This window comes from Aulonocara stuartgranti, assembly GCF_965226115.1.
Source record: "Aulonocara stuartgranti genome assembly, chromosome: 7".
In the NCBI taxonomy this organism is placed as follows: Eukaryota; Metazoa; Chordata; class Actinopteri; order Cichliformes; family Cichlidae; genus Aulonocara; species Aulonocara stuartgranti.
In genome coordinates, this window is record NC_138945.1 from 42,833,846 (window position 1) to 42,852,156 (window position 18,311).

Below are 18,311 nucleotides of genomic sequence, written 5' to 3' on the forward strand. Positions count from 1 at the left end.
ACTGTTGCAAAAGTTCTTGCTCATAAGGGGTCATTTTCTCAGTATTTCTCTGTATTATTGTATTATTCGACCTTACAATATAAAATGCCTTGAGACAACTCTTGTCGTGATTTGGCGCTAGTAAAATTTAACTGATCTGAATTCAGATGTCAATGAGAGTTCAGAGGTAAATCCAAGGTGACCGTCTTGAGCTCTTTACTAGTTCTTTGAGGCAATTATGAGCAGTTTCAGTCTTGTGATGTCACACATGATCCTGCTAGAAAACAACTGCTGCCAGTGAGTGCAGTTGCCATCATAGCAAGAAACAGATGGTAATGATGTGAGTCACATGCTATGGCATTTAGCAGTCACCAAACCTAAATACAACTGAATGCCTAGAAGAAATTTACAAGTCCGTCCTAGACTGGCAGTCCTACCTCTGACTTGATTTCAACTAGTACAGCGTGCAGCTCCTTCATGCTCCTAGTTGGGACAAACCAGCCAAGCATTCTCCACCACCCTCAACATTTCCAACCCTCTAGTACAGTTCCACAGGGATGAAGAGTCAATGCAAAGGAGCAATTTAAGCTATGTTGGGACCATGTCTAGGCCCTCCACATTCCTCATATACTTTTCAAAAAGTTGATTCTGTTCATCTGGACGTAGCGTTTTCAGTGGGAGAAACATTTCATCATTCATCCAAGTGACTTCTTCAGTCTCAGCCTATGCAGGTTTCCCCAACCTTATATAGAGTACATTTGCAGATGAGCAGAATAAACCTTTTTGGATTTCCTTACCTGGATAATAGAGCACGCATCAAGATACTTTAGGGGTTTTTCTTTTTTCTTTTAACCTTTAATACCCTATGGGCTTTCTGGGGTTCCTGCTTGAAAACATCATGCCCAAAATGAATTGAATATTTCTCTAAAATTATAAACTCCATTTTCAAAAAAAACAAAAAACAAAACAAAACAAAAAAAAACTATCTTGGTATTAAAGCTAACACATGTGAGAAATAATCATGTAAGCATCACATCAGATGCAATTGTGTCAAAATAACTGAGGATGGAACACTGAAAAAAAATATGAAAAATTCTTTTTCTGGACTAATGTTGTTGTTGTTTTTTTTAGCTTTTATAGCATATAAACCCTTTGAAAATATGCTGGAGTAGACCAAAAACTGAATGAATCAACATATAAACATTACCTGTGGAAAGAACAATGCTGCTGAAGTGACACAGAGCAAAGTTACACAGGTTTAATTAGAGGCTAAGCTAAGCATAGGAACAATTTGGCACCATCTGTGAAAGTTGAAAATTTTGTTGAACAGTATAACTTAGGTCATTTTTGTAAAACAAAAAGCGGACACTCCACTGTACACAATGGTAGACTGGTGCATAATGCATCTGTGGATAAACAAACGAATAAGGTAGAAAAGAGTGATTTATGAAACTACTCTTGAAGCTGGGAGAGGGAGCTATGCAGGAAATGTGTTTTTATCTGAGTTTTTTTTTTTTTTGGAAGCCAGACAGAAAAGGTAAGATTAAAAAAATATTAGCATAAATTCTAACGTGAAGCACAATTTTGGTCTTCTTTTGCTGCTTTTTCAGTGAATTTTGGTTGGAGTGTGATAAAACTTGTGGTTTTGAAATATCCGTGAAGACAGCAGAGACATTGTTTGTCTGTGTAGATCCGTGTAAATATCACTGGGTGAATGTGGGAATCCGCACTTTGTGTTGACATCTTTTCGCAGAATCTGTCTACCTGTTGTTGATTGTTTGTTGTTTTCGCTGTGTTTGGTGGTCATAAAAATGGTTTTGTGAGAGTCTGCCATTTCTCTGGATACCAGGTGCTGCTATGTTAAGTCTATAGTTAAATCACAGACCTGGCGGCACAGCCCATGAACCCCCAGGGACAAAGGGGCTCAACAGATTATTTAATCAGCTATCTGTTAATCAAAAGTAAGTAAGTAAGTCAGTTCTTCCTGCTCTGGCTGCAAAAACAGGAATCAAGCATTTGCAACAACCGGCAATGACTCTTTCATGTCGCTGTGGAAGAACTGTGCCCACTTTTCTTTGCAGAATTGTTTTCATTCAACCACAAACATGAGTAACAAAGGTTTCCGGAAAATGGTCAGTCTGGAAATAAAAAAGACTTGTTATCATGATAATAACTCTAGACATAACCACGCAGCCCTCATTAGGCCATTACCAATATAAATTAAATCACTAAAATTAGAAGCTAATCAGATATGAAACCAAATAGAAAATTTCTAACCTCTGAAACTTTCAATATAACCTCTTCTTCTCTTATTATATTTTTCTGTTTTTTTAAAACCAATGTTTATACACATGACAAAACATAACCCAGTGCTAAAGGTAGAACAAAAGTAAGATAATATCTGTACATTTTGTTTTGGGATTATGGAGTCGTGCAGTCTAGAACTGATAACGTCTGATATTTATACCAATGAACTGAGCCAATGTAGTGCTCCATTCAGGCAAATTCTTGTTATATTCTGTATTCCAGCCTGACTTGTTAGTATATGTGGAAACTTCTAACTGCTGCCTATTTAAAATTTTGAAGTGTAACAGGTCAGTGCAGGCCCTTTGACATAAATTACCGACTTTGAATAAAAGGGGAAGATGAAACTTGCTGATGGAAAAGTGACTTCATAAAAATACTAAATTACAACAGAACAAAAACACTTCAAATTTTAGCTTACAGTCACTTTCGGCTTACTTTGGTTTTAAATGTAAATTAAATATGGATCACAAAGATCAAGCTAAAGTACTGTGGGATTTCTTGTTTGAAGTCAGCTCACCTGTTCCACACAGTGATGTTGGAGATCTGTAGAGCAGGTGTGCTTGCATGAAAACGGGTAAGGTCTGACAGAACTGGAGAGCTCATAAATCGAGGTCTGGGACGCCGAAAAGATCCCATTATGGAAGCTGGCTGCTGTAGAGAGAGGGAAGCGCAGCTGAATAATCAGCATACTAAAACACAGTTTCATCATTTTACAAATATACAAAACTGATCTCCTTGGAGACAGGCGTGAATCTGAGATTAAAACATTCGAAGGTGATGAGCGCATTTAGCTGTGGTTGAGTTGCACAGTAATACTTGTATATAGAACTGGAAGATTGCATTGTGACTTTGCTAGCATGCAAAGGAGGAAGAAGGTGAAAGGTGCTGCAGCTAAACACCACATCTCTTTGAGGTTCTGAAAGTGGGGAACTTGCATGATGGATGCTCAAATAAGATTAGGCTAACCAGGATATTTTGATAATGTATTATTATGTTGATCTTGATTCTTTCAAGTTACATACTGGGAATACTCCCCTGTTCTAGGCTGCTTTAACTTCTGTTGATAGCTGATGCAGCAAAGCGGCTTTAGCTACATCGGCTTTATTTAGAACCAGAGAGACAGACTTCTATCAACCCACAGCTTCCTGTGCAAAGATACAAGATCAGCCTGTCTCTATAAAATGCAGATCTCCAGGTACTCTGCTTTCCAGAAACTACACAGACTTTCTTTCATTGGATGTAGCCCTTTTTTGTTGGTGACATGTCTCTCTTTCTGTGCAATTTTCCACACATTGTACAAATCAGTTTCTTGTGCTATGACTCATAGTGCTTCTTTTTTGGCCTTAAATATGACCCCAAAATGAGCCTCTTGTGATTCACAATTAAAAATTAATTAACAATTAATTAACATGATGACCAAGAACCAGTCTGCAACTATTGACCTACACTGCAGGTACATGAGTAAGGAACCAATGCAACAGGAAACACCTGGGCATTTAACCTGTCAGTTCTTTGAAACTGGGCGCAATAAACACAATAATTTATCAGAACAGTAAAAGGCATGACAACAATTCATCTAGTTATATGAATAATTCAATTATTAAATAAAATCCTACACAAATATTTTGGTTTGATGATTCATTTAACGCGCAGCTCTAACACACTGATGTGCTAAACGATGGCAACACAAGCAATTCACCCAGATTTGCAAGTAAGAACAGACCTGCAACAGAACTGTAAAACTGTATTGAGGAGCAACATGTAAATAAAAAGTCTGACAACAGTTTTTCAACAAAAACACTGACAACTAAACATCTAAAAGATCCTTCACAGTTCTGAAGAAAAACTAAAATCTGAAATCTTGGAAATCAAAATTAATTTATACCAGGTTTATGTGGAGACAAAAGCATGAGATGGAGAGAAAAGAAGCATCATCTGTCAAAAATGGTGGAGACAATGTTGACACTGGCATGTATGGCTGCCAAGAGAATTACTGACCTAAAGCGTAGTGCAAAAGCAACACAAGAGTTTCTCAGAACAGTGACTTCAGTTACTCTTAAAAAAAAAGTACCTGGTACTACCACCTAATGGAAATCCTTAAATAGCTGCAGCTTCATCCATCAGGCTGTCAGGAAGCTTAACTCCCTCCCGATTCTGCCCCCTCTCCCCTCCACGGTCCTACTGAACTCTGTCACACACACACACACACACACTCTCTAACTCACTCACTGGCCTGCACCAGTTACCAGTCACTTTGTGGAGCATTGGACTGCCACTACCTCATAAGACTTTGTTGTTACACTATCTCTTACCGTACATTACCAAATCTCCATTTGCACTATTTGCCCATTTGCACTACTCTGCCTGGTTTGCACTCAATGTCATTTACTCATTATATTGTATATTGTATAGCTTTCTTGTTATATGTAAAAATTGTATTGTATTTATTTATTTAAATTTTACTTTTTAATTATTTTACTTGCATTTTTAATCACTCTTATATTTAAATGTTCATTTGCTATTTTATCTAGGGATTGAGAGTAACGTAGTTTCTATTCTCTGTATGTCCTGTACATGTGGCAGAATTGACAATAAAGCTGACTTTGACTTTGACTATTTAATATTTTAGTAATCGACAGTTTCATCAGTGCTGCTCTTGTGTTATCATTCTTTTAGTTCAAAGTGGAAAATGCACTTGCATTAAAATGGTGACAACTGAGCACTACGGAGTTGTGCATTAAAACGAAACATCGAAACAAAAAAAACAAAAACAAAAAAAAAAATTGCAGTGAAAATTAGTTCTGTCAGCGTTAATCTCGTTAAAATGACATTAACGCCATAACATTAACACGACAAATCTCCGTTAGTGAGTTACCACGGATCGTCCGTGCGTGGGGCTGCACGGCGTCAACGTGCTAACAAGCTAACCGCGTTTAGGTATGCCGCGTTAATGCTGTTATGGCATTAACGTCATTTTAACGAGATTAACGCTGACAGAACTAGTAAAACTGTATTATAATTTCCAGTGTGAAATTATAATAAATCATGATAAATCATTGCTGTAGCTACTGTGTGGGATGGAGCACTATTGCAAATCCTTCATCCTGACAGCAGTCAGACTGCACAACCCCCACACAGGGAATATCAAAACACCGTACGTACACACACACACACACACACACACACGTTTATCTTTTGGTAACCTTTTTGGTTTTTGTTTGTTTTTTAAAGTTGATTTAAATTTCCTATTTATTTTTCTAATATATGTCCATTTCACTTTTTTCTTCCTGAACCTTACTGTACTACTAACAAGTGACTTTCCCCAGTGAGGGACAGATAAAGTCAATGTCTAAAACTCCCTTTTCAGTTACTGAAGGCAGAGAGACTCACAAATAAGGAGCAACTGAGCATGGTAGCAGTGAAGGCCTCATTTCAAAGGTCTCAAGGAAAGAAATGCCACATTTGGTGATCGGGCAATTACTTTTAAAATCTTGTTTTGTCCTCTGAAAATCGAGGACTACACTTCAACTTTACTTACATAGTGCCAAATCACAAAAACAGTCTACATCTCCTCTGCAGTTGATGCAATACTTTTGGTTTAACTCTTTGAAATGACGCTGAAACTCTGCACTTCAGTCTTCACTGTTTGATCTAAAATCTGCTGTGGTGGTGGTACAGAGGCAGCATCACAAAAACTCTATGACTGTCCCAATACTTAATAATACTAAAATTAACAGTCCATCACTTCTTTTCTTTTAACATCAAATTTGAAAAAACAGACAAACAAACATACATATTATCAGAAAGAAAAAGTGTAAACATTTCCCACGTGTCTGAAACATAACTGTTTTCTTTGAAATGAGGTCAGTTAATAATTATTCTGCTTTTAATTTTGTAAATATGGCTGTCACGTGTAATCACACTTACACACCCAGGAAATGCAAAATATAGCTTTCCCCAAATGCGAGCTAGTTTCATAGTTGTGTTCAGTGAAAGAGTAATCAAAAGAGTGCAGCCAGGGTTATGGTTATAAATACACAGGCACTGAGAGGTTTGTCGTACTTTGGATGCAAAGAAAGCAAAGGACTTATCTCTAACCTTTGGTCAATGAAAATTAAAATTACCCAGAAAAGTTTGGGTTTTGGTATCGGTCTGGTGTCTGTGTATTAATCTCTATCACCATGTGAGAAATGATTTAGAACTGGTTGTGTCACCACTGGCAGCAAGAACTGAAATGAATCATGTGTGATAACTGGCAATGAGTCTTTCACATTATTCATTATTGGCCTACTCTTCCTTTGAGTTTTAATTCAGAAATATTGGACAGTTTTTTTACAACTTGCCTCAGTAACCCATTCACACAACTATGCTTTCTTTTTTCTAAGTGCTTTCTATCTAACGTTCACACACATTCATACTCTGATGGATGCATCAGAGCACAACTTAGGGTTCAGTATCTTGCCCAAGGATAATTTGGTGTAGCCGGGGATTAAAACAACCTTCTGATTAGATGACCTGCTCTACCTCCTGAGCTGTATCCCAAATACTCAACGTTTGACATGTTTGACCAAAAGAAGAACCAAATGGATAACAGCTTATCATCCAGATACATGTGGGAGAGTGAGACGACATTCCAAATGCTTCAAAAAGGTGTGTGCCAGGGACCGCAGGTTGTGTGTGAGAGTGAGACCATCTGTGCACCGTTCACCACATGTGGTGTTAAAAGGATTTGTTGGCATTAACACACACACACACACACACACACACACGTGTGCATGCATACACACGCACGCACGCAGAAGAATTAAAAAGCTGTTCAGTACAACTTGAGCTGTGCTGAATGTCTCTAAACATGTGTTACCCACAGTCAAAATCAACAAGCGTCTATATTTGACAACATGATTCACTCAGGAAGAAATCTGCTGGGTGTCACTGTGTGCATAACTATCACCATGACAATCCATCTGGTACACACCAAAAATCAATCAAAAGGTCAACCCACCTCTACTTCACCAAACCTTCCATCAGATGCTTCCCCACCGTTACATCTTATCAGTCTGTGATGTTGAGTGTAACTTCCTCATCCAACTTCAATGAACAAAACATGCCATAGGCTTGGATGGTATCAAGATATTTTTACACAAACCACCACATGTCAACAGAAGTCAGCTTTGCCTAATGGAACAGGCAACATAGTGAAGAAAAGTGGAAACTCCAAACATTAGTGACAATGCTACTGAAAAAAGAAATATGCCTCCGTCCATGTATTTTGGGTTTAGTGTTCTTTAAAGTAAACCAGCTGACACTGCAAACTCAATTAGGTTGAAGTAAAGATCATTAATAGTTCATTTAAAATAGGCTTTTACAATGACACCAAATCACAAGCTTGTGATTTATGTAAATAAATATCAGAGTCATGGTTCAGAGATATATTTGTACAACCAACAGTTAACAACAAATACATTTCACCAGAAGAGCTACTGAAGATGCAGTTTAGCTGAATTGGAAGCAATTTTAGGACACAGTTTTGCCAGGTGCACGTGGCTTTTGATACATCTGGGTAGACTAACTTGCTGTTTCCAGTCTCAATGCAAAGATAACCAAGTGTTCATTACAAAAACAAACAAAGACATACCAAAATCCTGAAAATATAATGGTACTTATTCTTCTGCTGACCTACAGTGAAAGAATAGCAGTCAGTTTTCTTGTGCTTGTGTATTTGTGTGCAAGTGTTGATTTGTGCTAGCATGACGACTAATCCTATCACAGAAGCCCTGTCATGAGAAAGTACTCAGACTAATGCAATTACAAATCCTGAGAGTCAGAGAGAAAGAAATAGATAGGCATGCTTGAGCCCACAAGACAACATATATTAGTTAATTATCCAGCCAGAAGCTTGTTGATGGCTACTGAAAGCATCTTACTGAAGTGCAATGTTCTAAGGGACAAAAATAAACCAAACATTAGTAAGAAATTCCAAAATACATTCACATTTGTGCACAAAATTGTTGATTTTTAAAGTCATTAAAGATGTCAACCTTTAGGGAAGACTGTGCTGTATCATATTGTCATAATATCTGCAATATACAGCTATACATTTTTACATGATATAAAAAAATGTTAGCAATAACTAAAGCAAGATGACAAGCTAAAGTATTAAACTTCAAGGGAAAACAGTACCTAGGCTTTTTTGTGTGTAACTTGCACAGTGTCACTAAATATAAGGTGTATCACTACCTTTCCAGTCAAATGCTGCTGCCAACACCTTCTTTCAGTAAATTCACACTTCACATTAGGAAATGGGCTATTATTGACAGTAGCTTATGAAAACAAAAGGATGGAAAATGCTCCTAATTTACTTACACTTGTCTGCAAGCTGCCTGCATTAATAAACTTTCTTCCCTATTTTCTGTTACCACAAACCATGTTAAAGTTTAAACTAATATCACCCAACCCTACTCTTTGGGCTATGAAGCCAAAACCCAGGGATCCTTTAATAAATCACACTACACCAACCTCTGTCCAAGTCTAATTTAGCTAGATGACCTATATTTTTGAGACACGAAGTTCATCTGTGTAGAGCTAGAAATCTATCATTGTGCAGGTTTTTTTAGTCATTAGCCTACAGAGTTACACTGGGGAATTGAGTATGTTCCACTGAAATAACTTTTTTCTAAATAAAATTCAATAATTTCCTAGTCAATTTCTTACAGTCTGCCCCTCACACGATCATCACCTGTCTTGGCCTAATGTGAATCATCTCAACAGGTATTAGGTGTTCCCACATTTTCTTTAACCATTAGTCTTTCCAGATCGTCTACATGCTGAACATGGAAGCAGATTTAAAAAAAGGTTGAAAGTCATACCGATTATCCACATACAGTTCTGGTCAGAATTTTATGTACACTTTATGTACACATCTTCAGAAGTTTTCTGATGACTCTGCGGTGGTTGGATGCATCAGCAGGGATGATGAGACAGAGTACCGGGCTGTGGTCGACTCCTTTGTCACGTGGTGTGAGCAGAATCATCTGCAGCTCAACGTGGCAAAGACCAAGGAACTGATCGTGGACTTCAGGAAGACCAGGAAACACTTGACCCCTGTTTCAATTCAGGGGGTCAGTGTTGACATTGTGGAGGACTATAAATACCTTGGAGTACACATTGACAATAAACTGGACTGGGCTAAAAACACCACAGCACTTTACAGGAAGGGCCAGAGTCGTCTCTATTTTTTGAGGCGACTGAGGTCCTTCAACATCTGCCAGAAAATGCTGAGGATTTTCTATGAGTCTGTTGTGGCCAGTGCGATCCTCTATGCTGTTGCATGCTGGGGGAGCAGGCTGAGGGTCGCAGATGCCAACAGACTTAATAAACTAATCCGTAAGGCCAGCAATGTTGTGGGGATGGAGCTGGACTCCCTCAAGGTGGTGTCGGAGAGGCGGATGCTGTCCAAGATAAAGACAATGTTGGATAACACCTCCCACCCACTCCATGACATGCTGGTCAGTCACAGGAGCTCGTTCAGTGAGAGACTGAGATTACCGAAAAGCACCACTGAACGACACAGGAAATCATTCCTGCCTGTGGCCATCTCCCTGTACAACGCATCCACTTAACACACTGTTTGCTGCTACAACTACACATGTTTCTTTTCCAACTATTTATCTATGAGTGACTTATGTATGTATGTATGTATATATATGTATATATTGTACTATTCTTAGTTAGTGTATTGTCTGTCTTGTCTTAATGTTGGTTTAAAATGGAGCACTGTAACAAAAAATAATTTCCCCCAGGGATCAATAAAGTATTCTGATTCTGATTCACTCATCATGGGCATGAATGCCATGGTAATTTTGAGTTGGCTCCCTTGGACTTTGCCATTGTTCTAAGAATTGGTCAGTCCAATGAGTGCTATCCAAGAGAAATCACCAGTTGTACTGGACATGATCACTAACCAGAATTTAATAGGGCTCTGCCTCGTCAACTTAAAAGCCATCTTAGAATCTTCAGCACCACTTGTTAAAAGATTTAAGTAAGTGTATGTAAATATATCTATATTTTTCAGAAAACTTTATTAATCCCGAAGGAAATTATGTAAATTATTGAGCCTGTATCCATACTTTTGACACTGTGTTGACTAGGGCTGGGCGATATGGCCTAAAATTCATATCGCGATATAATTTGAAGCATGTGCGGTAACGATATATATCACGATATATTCTTTTCTTCTGTATAACGTATTTTCCACACTATAAGGCACACTTAAAATCCTTTAATTTTCTCAAAAATCGAGAGTGTGCCTTATGTATGAATTCTGGTTGTGCTTACTGACCTCGAACCGATTTTGGCGTGCAGAAATCTGTTAAAAAATGTTTTAGTACAACTTTGGTAAGTGCACTGCTTGATGGATTGTCAGAGCATTGCGGCTGCCGTAGTGAGGAGCTTTGCGGAGTAATCTGGGTCGAAAACTCCGTCCGCTTCAGGTCCCAAAGTCAAACGAATACTGAGAGTTAAAAACGGTCTAAATTCTTTCATCTTTAATAAAATCATCAGCATTGCTGCTTTACCAGCTGTAACAATTAAGTTTAACATCCATGCATCCATGAAAACAGAATTTATTAAATTTAACGGAGTTAGAAGTTAACAGGAAGTTAGCTCGCTAGCTTCCACCTAAACATGTTGTGCTACGTGATTGCTAGCGACACAGCTATGTTAGCATAACATTAGCACAGTGAAGCTGGAGGATGAACGCCAACTTTTTTCCACTCATTAAAAGTTAACGTGAGGGATTCTGGTGGTCAGGGACAAATGCAATCGCATAGCATGATGCTATACATGGGCCAAACTTCAGTCAGGAGAACAACTGAGATTATTCATCCACAATACGAGGTTAGTTATTAATATACTGCAACAACATGGGATTAGAACAGCTGCGAGAGAATTCAACATTAATGAATCAATGTTACGGAAGTGGAGGAAGCAGAGTTTTTGGCTTTCCCCTTATTTCAAAAGTGCTTCATCTCTTTGCTATGACTGTCGCCTGGAATAACTTGCAGATGATAATGGTTTTAGCCGCTGTGATGCTTTCGACCAAAACATGCGCAGCTTGATGACATCATCGACATGCGCTATCGCGATAGAGCGAGATAGTCAAAATCTCTATCGTTGGCCAAATTTATATCGTTTCTATCGTATATCGTTTATATCGCCCACCCCTAGTGTTGACTTCTAAAAACTTCTAAAATTTAAAAGAAATTTAAAATTGTGCACCCAAATTTTGTTTTTTAAAGTAATTAAGGATGTATAATGTACAAACATTTCACTCTAGAAAAAGTACGGTTGAAGGAAACCATTAACCTGACACTCATACCCAGGATGAATGCATTTAAACTTCTGACCACAACTGTACCACCAATGTCAACACTGTAGAGGGAGCAGCAGTTTCTCCCAGCAGAACTATGCACTCTGTTATGCAACAAAAATTACTCTGAGGGTGACTCCAGGAATGTGACAAATAGCCAAAGTGTAAACCTAGATTTTAAATTCCCCGGATACCAGTCCATCCACGGGATAGAGCCCTCTGCATTGAGGAAGTCCCAGGGTTAACATATGGATGATCTAACAGTTTAGGGTTTACTACTTTGTGGTATAAGGATGCCACCAGAACCAATACTTACAGAACCTTTGATACCTAAATTCTGAAAATGCAATGGTACGTTTTTGGTTTTTTTGCACTAAAGGCAGCATAAGTACTGAGTAGGTACTTAAGATACTAATTTATACTAACAATTAGTGATAATTGTTAATTATTAATTAAATAGATTAGATTATTATGCTTTTGCAACAGTAATGACATCGTCGGTACCAACTTCGCCTCCTCCATCTGACACATAACAAAGGGACTGCTGCAGATTTTCAGGCAGCCCCTCCCATCACCAGCAGCTGAAGACGTGAACACTAACTCACCAAACCTACACTAACACTAAACCACCACCTTGGAGAGTGTAAAAGGAATTTTGAGGTCAGTAAAGTTCTTGTTTCAACAACAATTAATAATTAAACAGTTATCATAAATGTTAATCTGGCTGGCACCCACATTAATGTTACCCATTTTACTATTATTAGCCATCAGTTAAGTTATCATTAACTTAGCAGCTGTGGCTAATAATAATTTAATTCATTCCAACTTTATTTTATTTACATAGTGCCACATCACACACTACAATAATATGGAGAAACCCCAACAATCAAACGCCCCCCCCCTGAGAGCAAGAACTTAGTGACAGTGTCACCTGCTGTGACCGACAAGGGGTGAGTGTAGGAAGAGAGAAGACACACAGTGGAAGAGAGCCAGATATTAATAGCAACTAATGATTAAGTGAGTGATGTATAAACACAAAGGTGAATGAAAAAATGTGACTGAAGGAGGAACAGCCCCCAGCAGCCTAGGCCTATTGCAGTGTAACTAAGGCCGGGTTCAGGGTCACCTGATCCATCCCCAGCTATATGCTTTATCAACAAGGAAAGTTTAAGCCTAATGTTAAAATAGAGGTAACCTGTCACTGAATCAAAGCTACGAGCTGGTTCCACCGAAGAGGGGCCTGAAAGCTGAAGGCATTACCTTCTATACGGCTTTAAAATATCTTAGGAACAACAAGTAAGCCTGCAGTCTGAGAGCAAAGTGCTCTACTGGGGAGATATGGTACTATGTCTCTGAGATAAGATTGGTCCTGGTTATTCAGACCTTGTATGTAAGGAGTAGGATTTTCAATTTGAATCTGGAGCCAATGAAGAGACGCCAATATATAACGTTAATGTTGGAGCTAGACAGAAAAATATTACCACTCCTTCCTATCTGTAACATAAATACAGTTTTAACTTAGCAGAGTAACACTTATTTGTGTCAAAAATCTGTTACAGGAAGCTGCACAACATCTGCCAGTAAATAGAAATAAGCAGTGGCAGTCTACCACCTCTAATCAGCAATGAAAATATCACACCAAGTTATCAGAAGCACAGAAAATATACCACAGAAAATAAAGCTTTGTGTAGCATGTTAAAGGGCAACCAAGTTTGTTTTGTGATGTGCCTTCCTCCCCCCCAAATTTGGGACAACTATCTGATTACCATATTTCCCGGACTACAAAGCGCACCTGAATATTAGCCGCACAAGCTAAAATCAGGGGAAAATCCTGTTTTGTACATACATTAGCCGCACCTGACTAAAAGCCGCAGGTGTTTCAATGTTGACTTATCATATGTAAGAGAATATGCACAAAGGGAATTGTCAGGAAAGAGATGGCTGTTTGAAGACACACCCCTTTTATTAATATTTTGAAAAACAAGTTATGGGTACATATCACATGCCCTTCCGCCAGGCAACGTAGTGCCGTACAACAGCGGAACAAACAAAACAAATCGTCTTACGATATGACAAAAATCATGGACAATCCATAAAAAAGCCGCACCTGACTAAAAGCCGCAGGGTTCAAAGCTTGTGCAAAAAGTAGCGGCTTATAGCCCAACAATTACGGTAACTATGAGATAATTCTCTTGCTCTAATTCTAAAAGTGTTCTATTATATATACAAATAAATACACCGTATGGAACTTGTTCACTTTTAGAGTGGCCAATTGGCTTTGCTCATAATGTGTAAAAGTTATTGAGCCAGTGCTCCAGTTGTAAATAAAACAGGTAAATTAACTTCATCTAAGTAAGCTACATGTTCCACTTTTTACAGACATAACAAGGCAGCCTTTGTAAATACAGTTTGAGGGAATTCCCCCAACTACATGCAGTGAATGTGGAAGTATATTGCACCAATACTGAGAGAAGAACTACGTACCTGCCTGATATCACAGATGTTCTTAGGCAGGTAAAACAATCCAATTGAGAACCTTTGGAGATGGATGGCGAGGGAAGTTTATAAAAATGGACAACAGTTCTGGACAGTAGATGCCCTTCTTGCAGCTGTCTTCACCACTTGGAGAAATGTTCCCACTCACCTCATAGAAACACTTGCATCAAGCACACCGCAACAAATATTTAAAATGATCAACAATAACGGTGGAGCTACTCATTTCTGAGTTCATTTTTGGAACTTTGATTTCTGTTTTGTGGGGGTTTACGGGGTTGTTGTTTTTTTGGAGGTGTGGTCCTAAGCATTTGATCAGCTGTAAAACAGCCTGTTTCAGTTTAAGCGTTGTTTTCAATAAATTGCATGCCACAAAAATGTTTTGTTAAATGAGTTAAATTGAGTTAAATGCAGAGCAGATTTAACTATTTGGTTTCAGGCTTGATGAATTGCAGGGATGTAGATTGAAGCTTAATTTATGTTACTATGATTGCTGTACTTTACAATACTTCATTAAATTGAGTTTCTTATTCTTTAAAAGTTAAATGTGAGGTCAATTTTAAAATACAGGTGCTGGTCATATAATTAGAATATCATCAAAAAGTTGACGTATTTCACTAATTCTATTTACAAAGTGAAACTTGTATAATGTATACAATTATTCCACACAGACTGATATATTACAAGTGTTTATTTCTTTTAATTTTGATGATTATAACTGACAACTAATGAAATTCAGTATTTTAGAAAAGTAGAACATTGTGAAAAGGTTCAATATTGAAAACACCTGGTGCCACACTCTAATCAGCTAATTAACTCAAAACACCTGCAAAAGCCTTTAAAGAAAATCTCAGTCCAGTTCTGTAGGCTACACAATCATGGGGAGCACTGCTGACTTGACAGTTGATGACCACTGGGCACAAGGAGGGCAAGACACAAAAGGGTATTGCAAAAGAAGCTGGCTGTTCACATAGCTCTGTGTCCAAGTAAATTAGTAGAGAGGCGAGGGGAAGGAAAAGATGTGGTCGAAGAGAGGAAAGGCACAGAATCCACGTTGCTTGAGGTCCAGTGTAAAGTTTCCACAGTCAGTGATGGTTTGGGGTGTCATCTGCTGGTGTTGCTCCACTGTGTTTTCTGAGGTCCAAGATCAACACAGCCGTATACCAGGAAGTTTTAGAGCACTTCATGCTGCTGACCAGCTTTATGGAGATGCACACAGTGCCAAAGCTACCAGTAGCTGGTTTAAGGACCATGATAGATGGTTGCTCTCATGGTGTCATGAGAACAACCTGGGCTCTCACGACACCTGAGCAGTGCCACAGACTGATCAAATCCATGCCATGCTGCACTGGTGCAGTAATTCAGGCAAAAGGAGCCCGACTAAGTATTGAGTGCTGTACATGTTCATACTTTTCATGTTCATACTTTACAGATGGCCAAGATTTCTAAAAATCCTTTCTTTGTATTGGTCTTAAGTAATATTCTACATTTCTTAGATTATACACCCCTACTAGAGCACTAAGATCATCTTCCCAGTCACTCTTGGTACTCCCGAGATCCCGGCTGAAGACTAGAGGTGACCGCGCGTTTGCCTTGGCTGCACCTAATTTATGGAATAACCTCCCCATCGCTATACGCAAGTCTGATTCCATCCATTCCTTCAAATCGCGGTTAAAAACCCACTTATTTAGCCTCGCCTTTTCTACCAGTTAACGCCTGCTTGTCAGTTAGCTTAATGCTTATTCTTATCTTTGGCTTATTCTTAATTACTTTTAATCATTTTTAATTTTGACTGTTTTATCCTTTACACTTAGTTTCCTTATGCAATTCTTTTGCTTTTGTGTTTTAATGCCATTCAACCTGCTAGCATGTTTTGGTACCTTGCCATAGCCCTCATCCTTTCCTGTTACTTCATCCTACTCGCTTGCATGTTAAGCACTTTGGTACACCACTGTTTTTTAAATGTGCTATATAAATAAAGTTTGTTGTTGTTTTCTGAGATACTGAATTTGGGTTTTTCATTAGTTGTCAGTTTTAATCATCCAAAATTAAAAGCAATAAACACTTAAAATATATCAGTCTGTGTGGAATGAATGTATACATTATACAAGTTTCACTTTTGATATTCTAATTCTATGACCAGCACCTGTATAGGCAAAGACCTGTTCAATGTTTCACAGTGAGTGCTCTTTTTATATAGTAGGGTAACCAATATCCAAAATTAACCTTTCATTGATCATCTTCTCCTAAAATAGTTACATTATTCAGGTGTGTAAACTATTGTTTGTTGAACTCTATTGAGTCTAATAATAATAATTCTAATAAAATAATCATTTAAAAAAAATCAGTATATCAAAATAAAACAATTCGTAAAACAAAAACTAATGAAAAAAATCTTACATATTTACTGTGTTAGCTCTTATTAATAATTTTTAAAATTAGATGAAAATTAACAACCTAATTTTCATCTTGTTGTAGGATGGGTTAAAATGACCCCTCTGGTAGTTTTATGGTGTTTGAAATTCTAACAAACAAACAACTGTAATATTTGATGACAAATTTGTAATTAGATTGAACTGTTCACAGACTTCCATGCTATTGTATACTTTGGGAGACACTGGCTGAGGGCTGTTCATCAGTGCCCTTTGAATAAAAAACAAAACAAAAACAAAATAGAAAGAAATCAGCCAAGTGCCAATTAGTGAGCCCCTAATCCTAATGTAATAAACTGAAGTGTAAGAGTGCACAGTACAGAGTCTGCAAAAACCCATGAGGGCATTTGTCAAACTGGAATTTCTCCAAGCAACCAATAGCCAAGTGAGTTCTCCCTGTACCAACGTCCTGTCAGTCAGACAGTAAAAAGTAACAGGATCTACAAAGCTCTGTATGCTACCTACAGACTATCACCACACTGCAAGGCCAAGCATCAGCCTGCCTCTGCTGATCCTTGCCCCATAAATGGCCCTCTTACCTCTGGCCATATTATACACACAATACATTATTTTCTTTTACTTTGAAGTTACGTGGTGTTAAACAATTCTGGTTACAAAGTAACAGGTGACAGTAGTCACTTGCTTGACATCTGCAAACTGTGAGCTATTCATAGGCCTAACTTGGTAAAGTTATCTTGGCATCCTAAAAAAAACTGCAGGTCTCTGTGACAGGTCGATCCCCAGATATTTGAGGAACTCACATAAGTGCAGTTGAAAATTACTCAGTCTATCTAGAGCTGCAACAATAAGATCATTAAATAATGCTCTGAGAAGTCTGATCTGCCCGTGTTCTAAGAATGAAATAACGTATTACTGTTTCCTCCATCCGCTTCATGTCATTGACAAGTACAACTGGTCTCAAGAAAAATCGCCTCACGAACGGTTAAAAACGTATATACCAACACAACAATGACAGTTATAAATACATCTACTGACCCAAAAACAAACACTGGGTTAGTATGCGGTGCAGTTATCGATCTTATGCTTTAAGTTGGCATACAGAATTACTGGTATAAGATCCACGACGCCTCCCCAAAGTCATTACATGTAACTATACGTAAAGAGCTGAACTGTCTGTGACTGCGTACCTATTTACATGAAGTTCTGTGGGTCATTCCACACACGTAACTACCAGCAGGTATCTGCACTCTCCCCTTTTCAGTGGGCTGTATCTATTTGACCTAAAAAGGGGTTTTCACTTCTATTTTAAAGGATCTCTTCTTCGTAAGTTACTTTTTTACTGAATTCCAGCTCGAGAGGATATGAAATGCGTCCGGTCACAAAAACACAGTAAAAGAAAAAGAAACACGCCACCGAGTTTGGCCGCTGTTCTGCGTGAACATCTTGACAGGATATAAGCCTCGTGGTATTCGTGCGTGGACTCACCTCTGCAAACTGGCTTCACCTTTTGCTGCTGCTCTGAGTAATAAACACAGCCGCGGTCTTTAGGCGACTCAATAAAATGTGCCGCTTCTTGTTATCAGCAGCTGTGTGTGCGCATCGCTTGGGTTTCCGTTCTAAAAAAAAACAAACACTTCCTCCGCTTAAGAACTCATACTGAGAAACGGAGCTCACACAGGTTCTCTGATAACTGGAAGTGAGAACAACTGCCTCTTCCCGCTGCCTCCATTCAACAGGCTGCAGTACCGGCTGCAACCGACGCTGCCACGCGT

General features: G+C 38.4%; 1 protein-coding gene across 5 annotated transcripts in view; it reads right to left on the minus strand.

Moving 5' to 3' along the window:
* Positions 1-18,311, minus strand: part of LOC309711173 (proline-rich protein 5-like) — a 41,723-nt gene extending 23,412 nt beyond the window's left edge. Inside the window, exons 1-2 of one of the 5 annotated variants that reach the window (XM_082541269.1) lie at positions 18,025-18,311; positions 2,804-2,934 (exon numbers count right to left, since the gene is read on the minus strand). In XM_082541269.1, the coding sequence (XP_082397395.1) occupies positions 2,804-2,922 (119 nt within the window). In that variant the 5' untranslated portion in view covers positions 2,923-2,934; positions 18,025-18,311. Of the gene's footprint in view, positions 1-2,803; positions 2,938-4,357; positions 4,400-5,355; positions 5,391-17,726; positions 17,748-18,024 lie in introns of those variants that run through there. The other 4 variants (XM_082541268.1, XM_082541272.1, XM_082541270.1 and 1 more) reach the window with 4 other exon arrangements.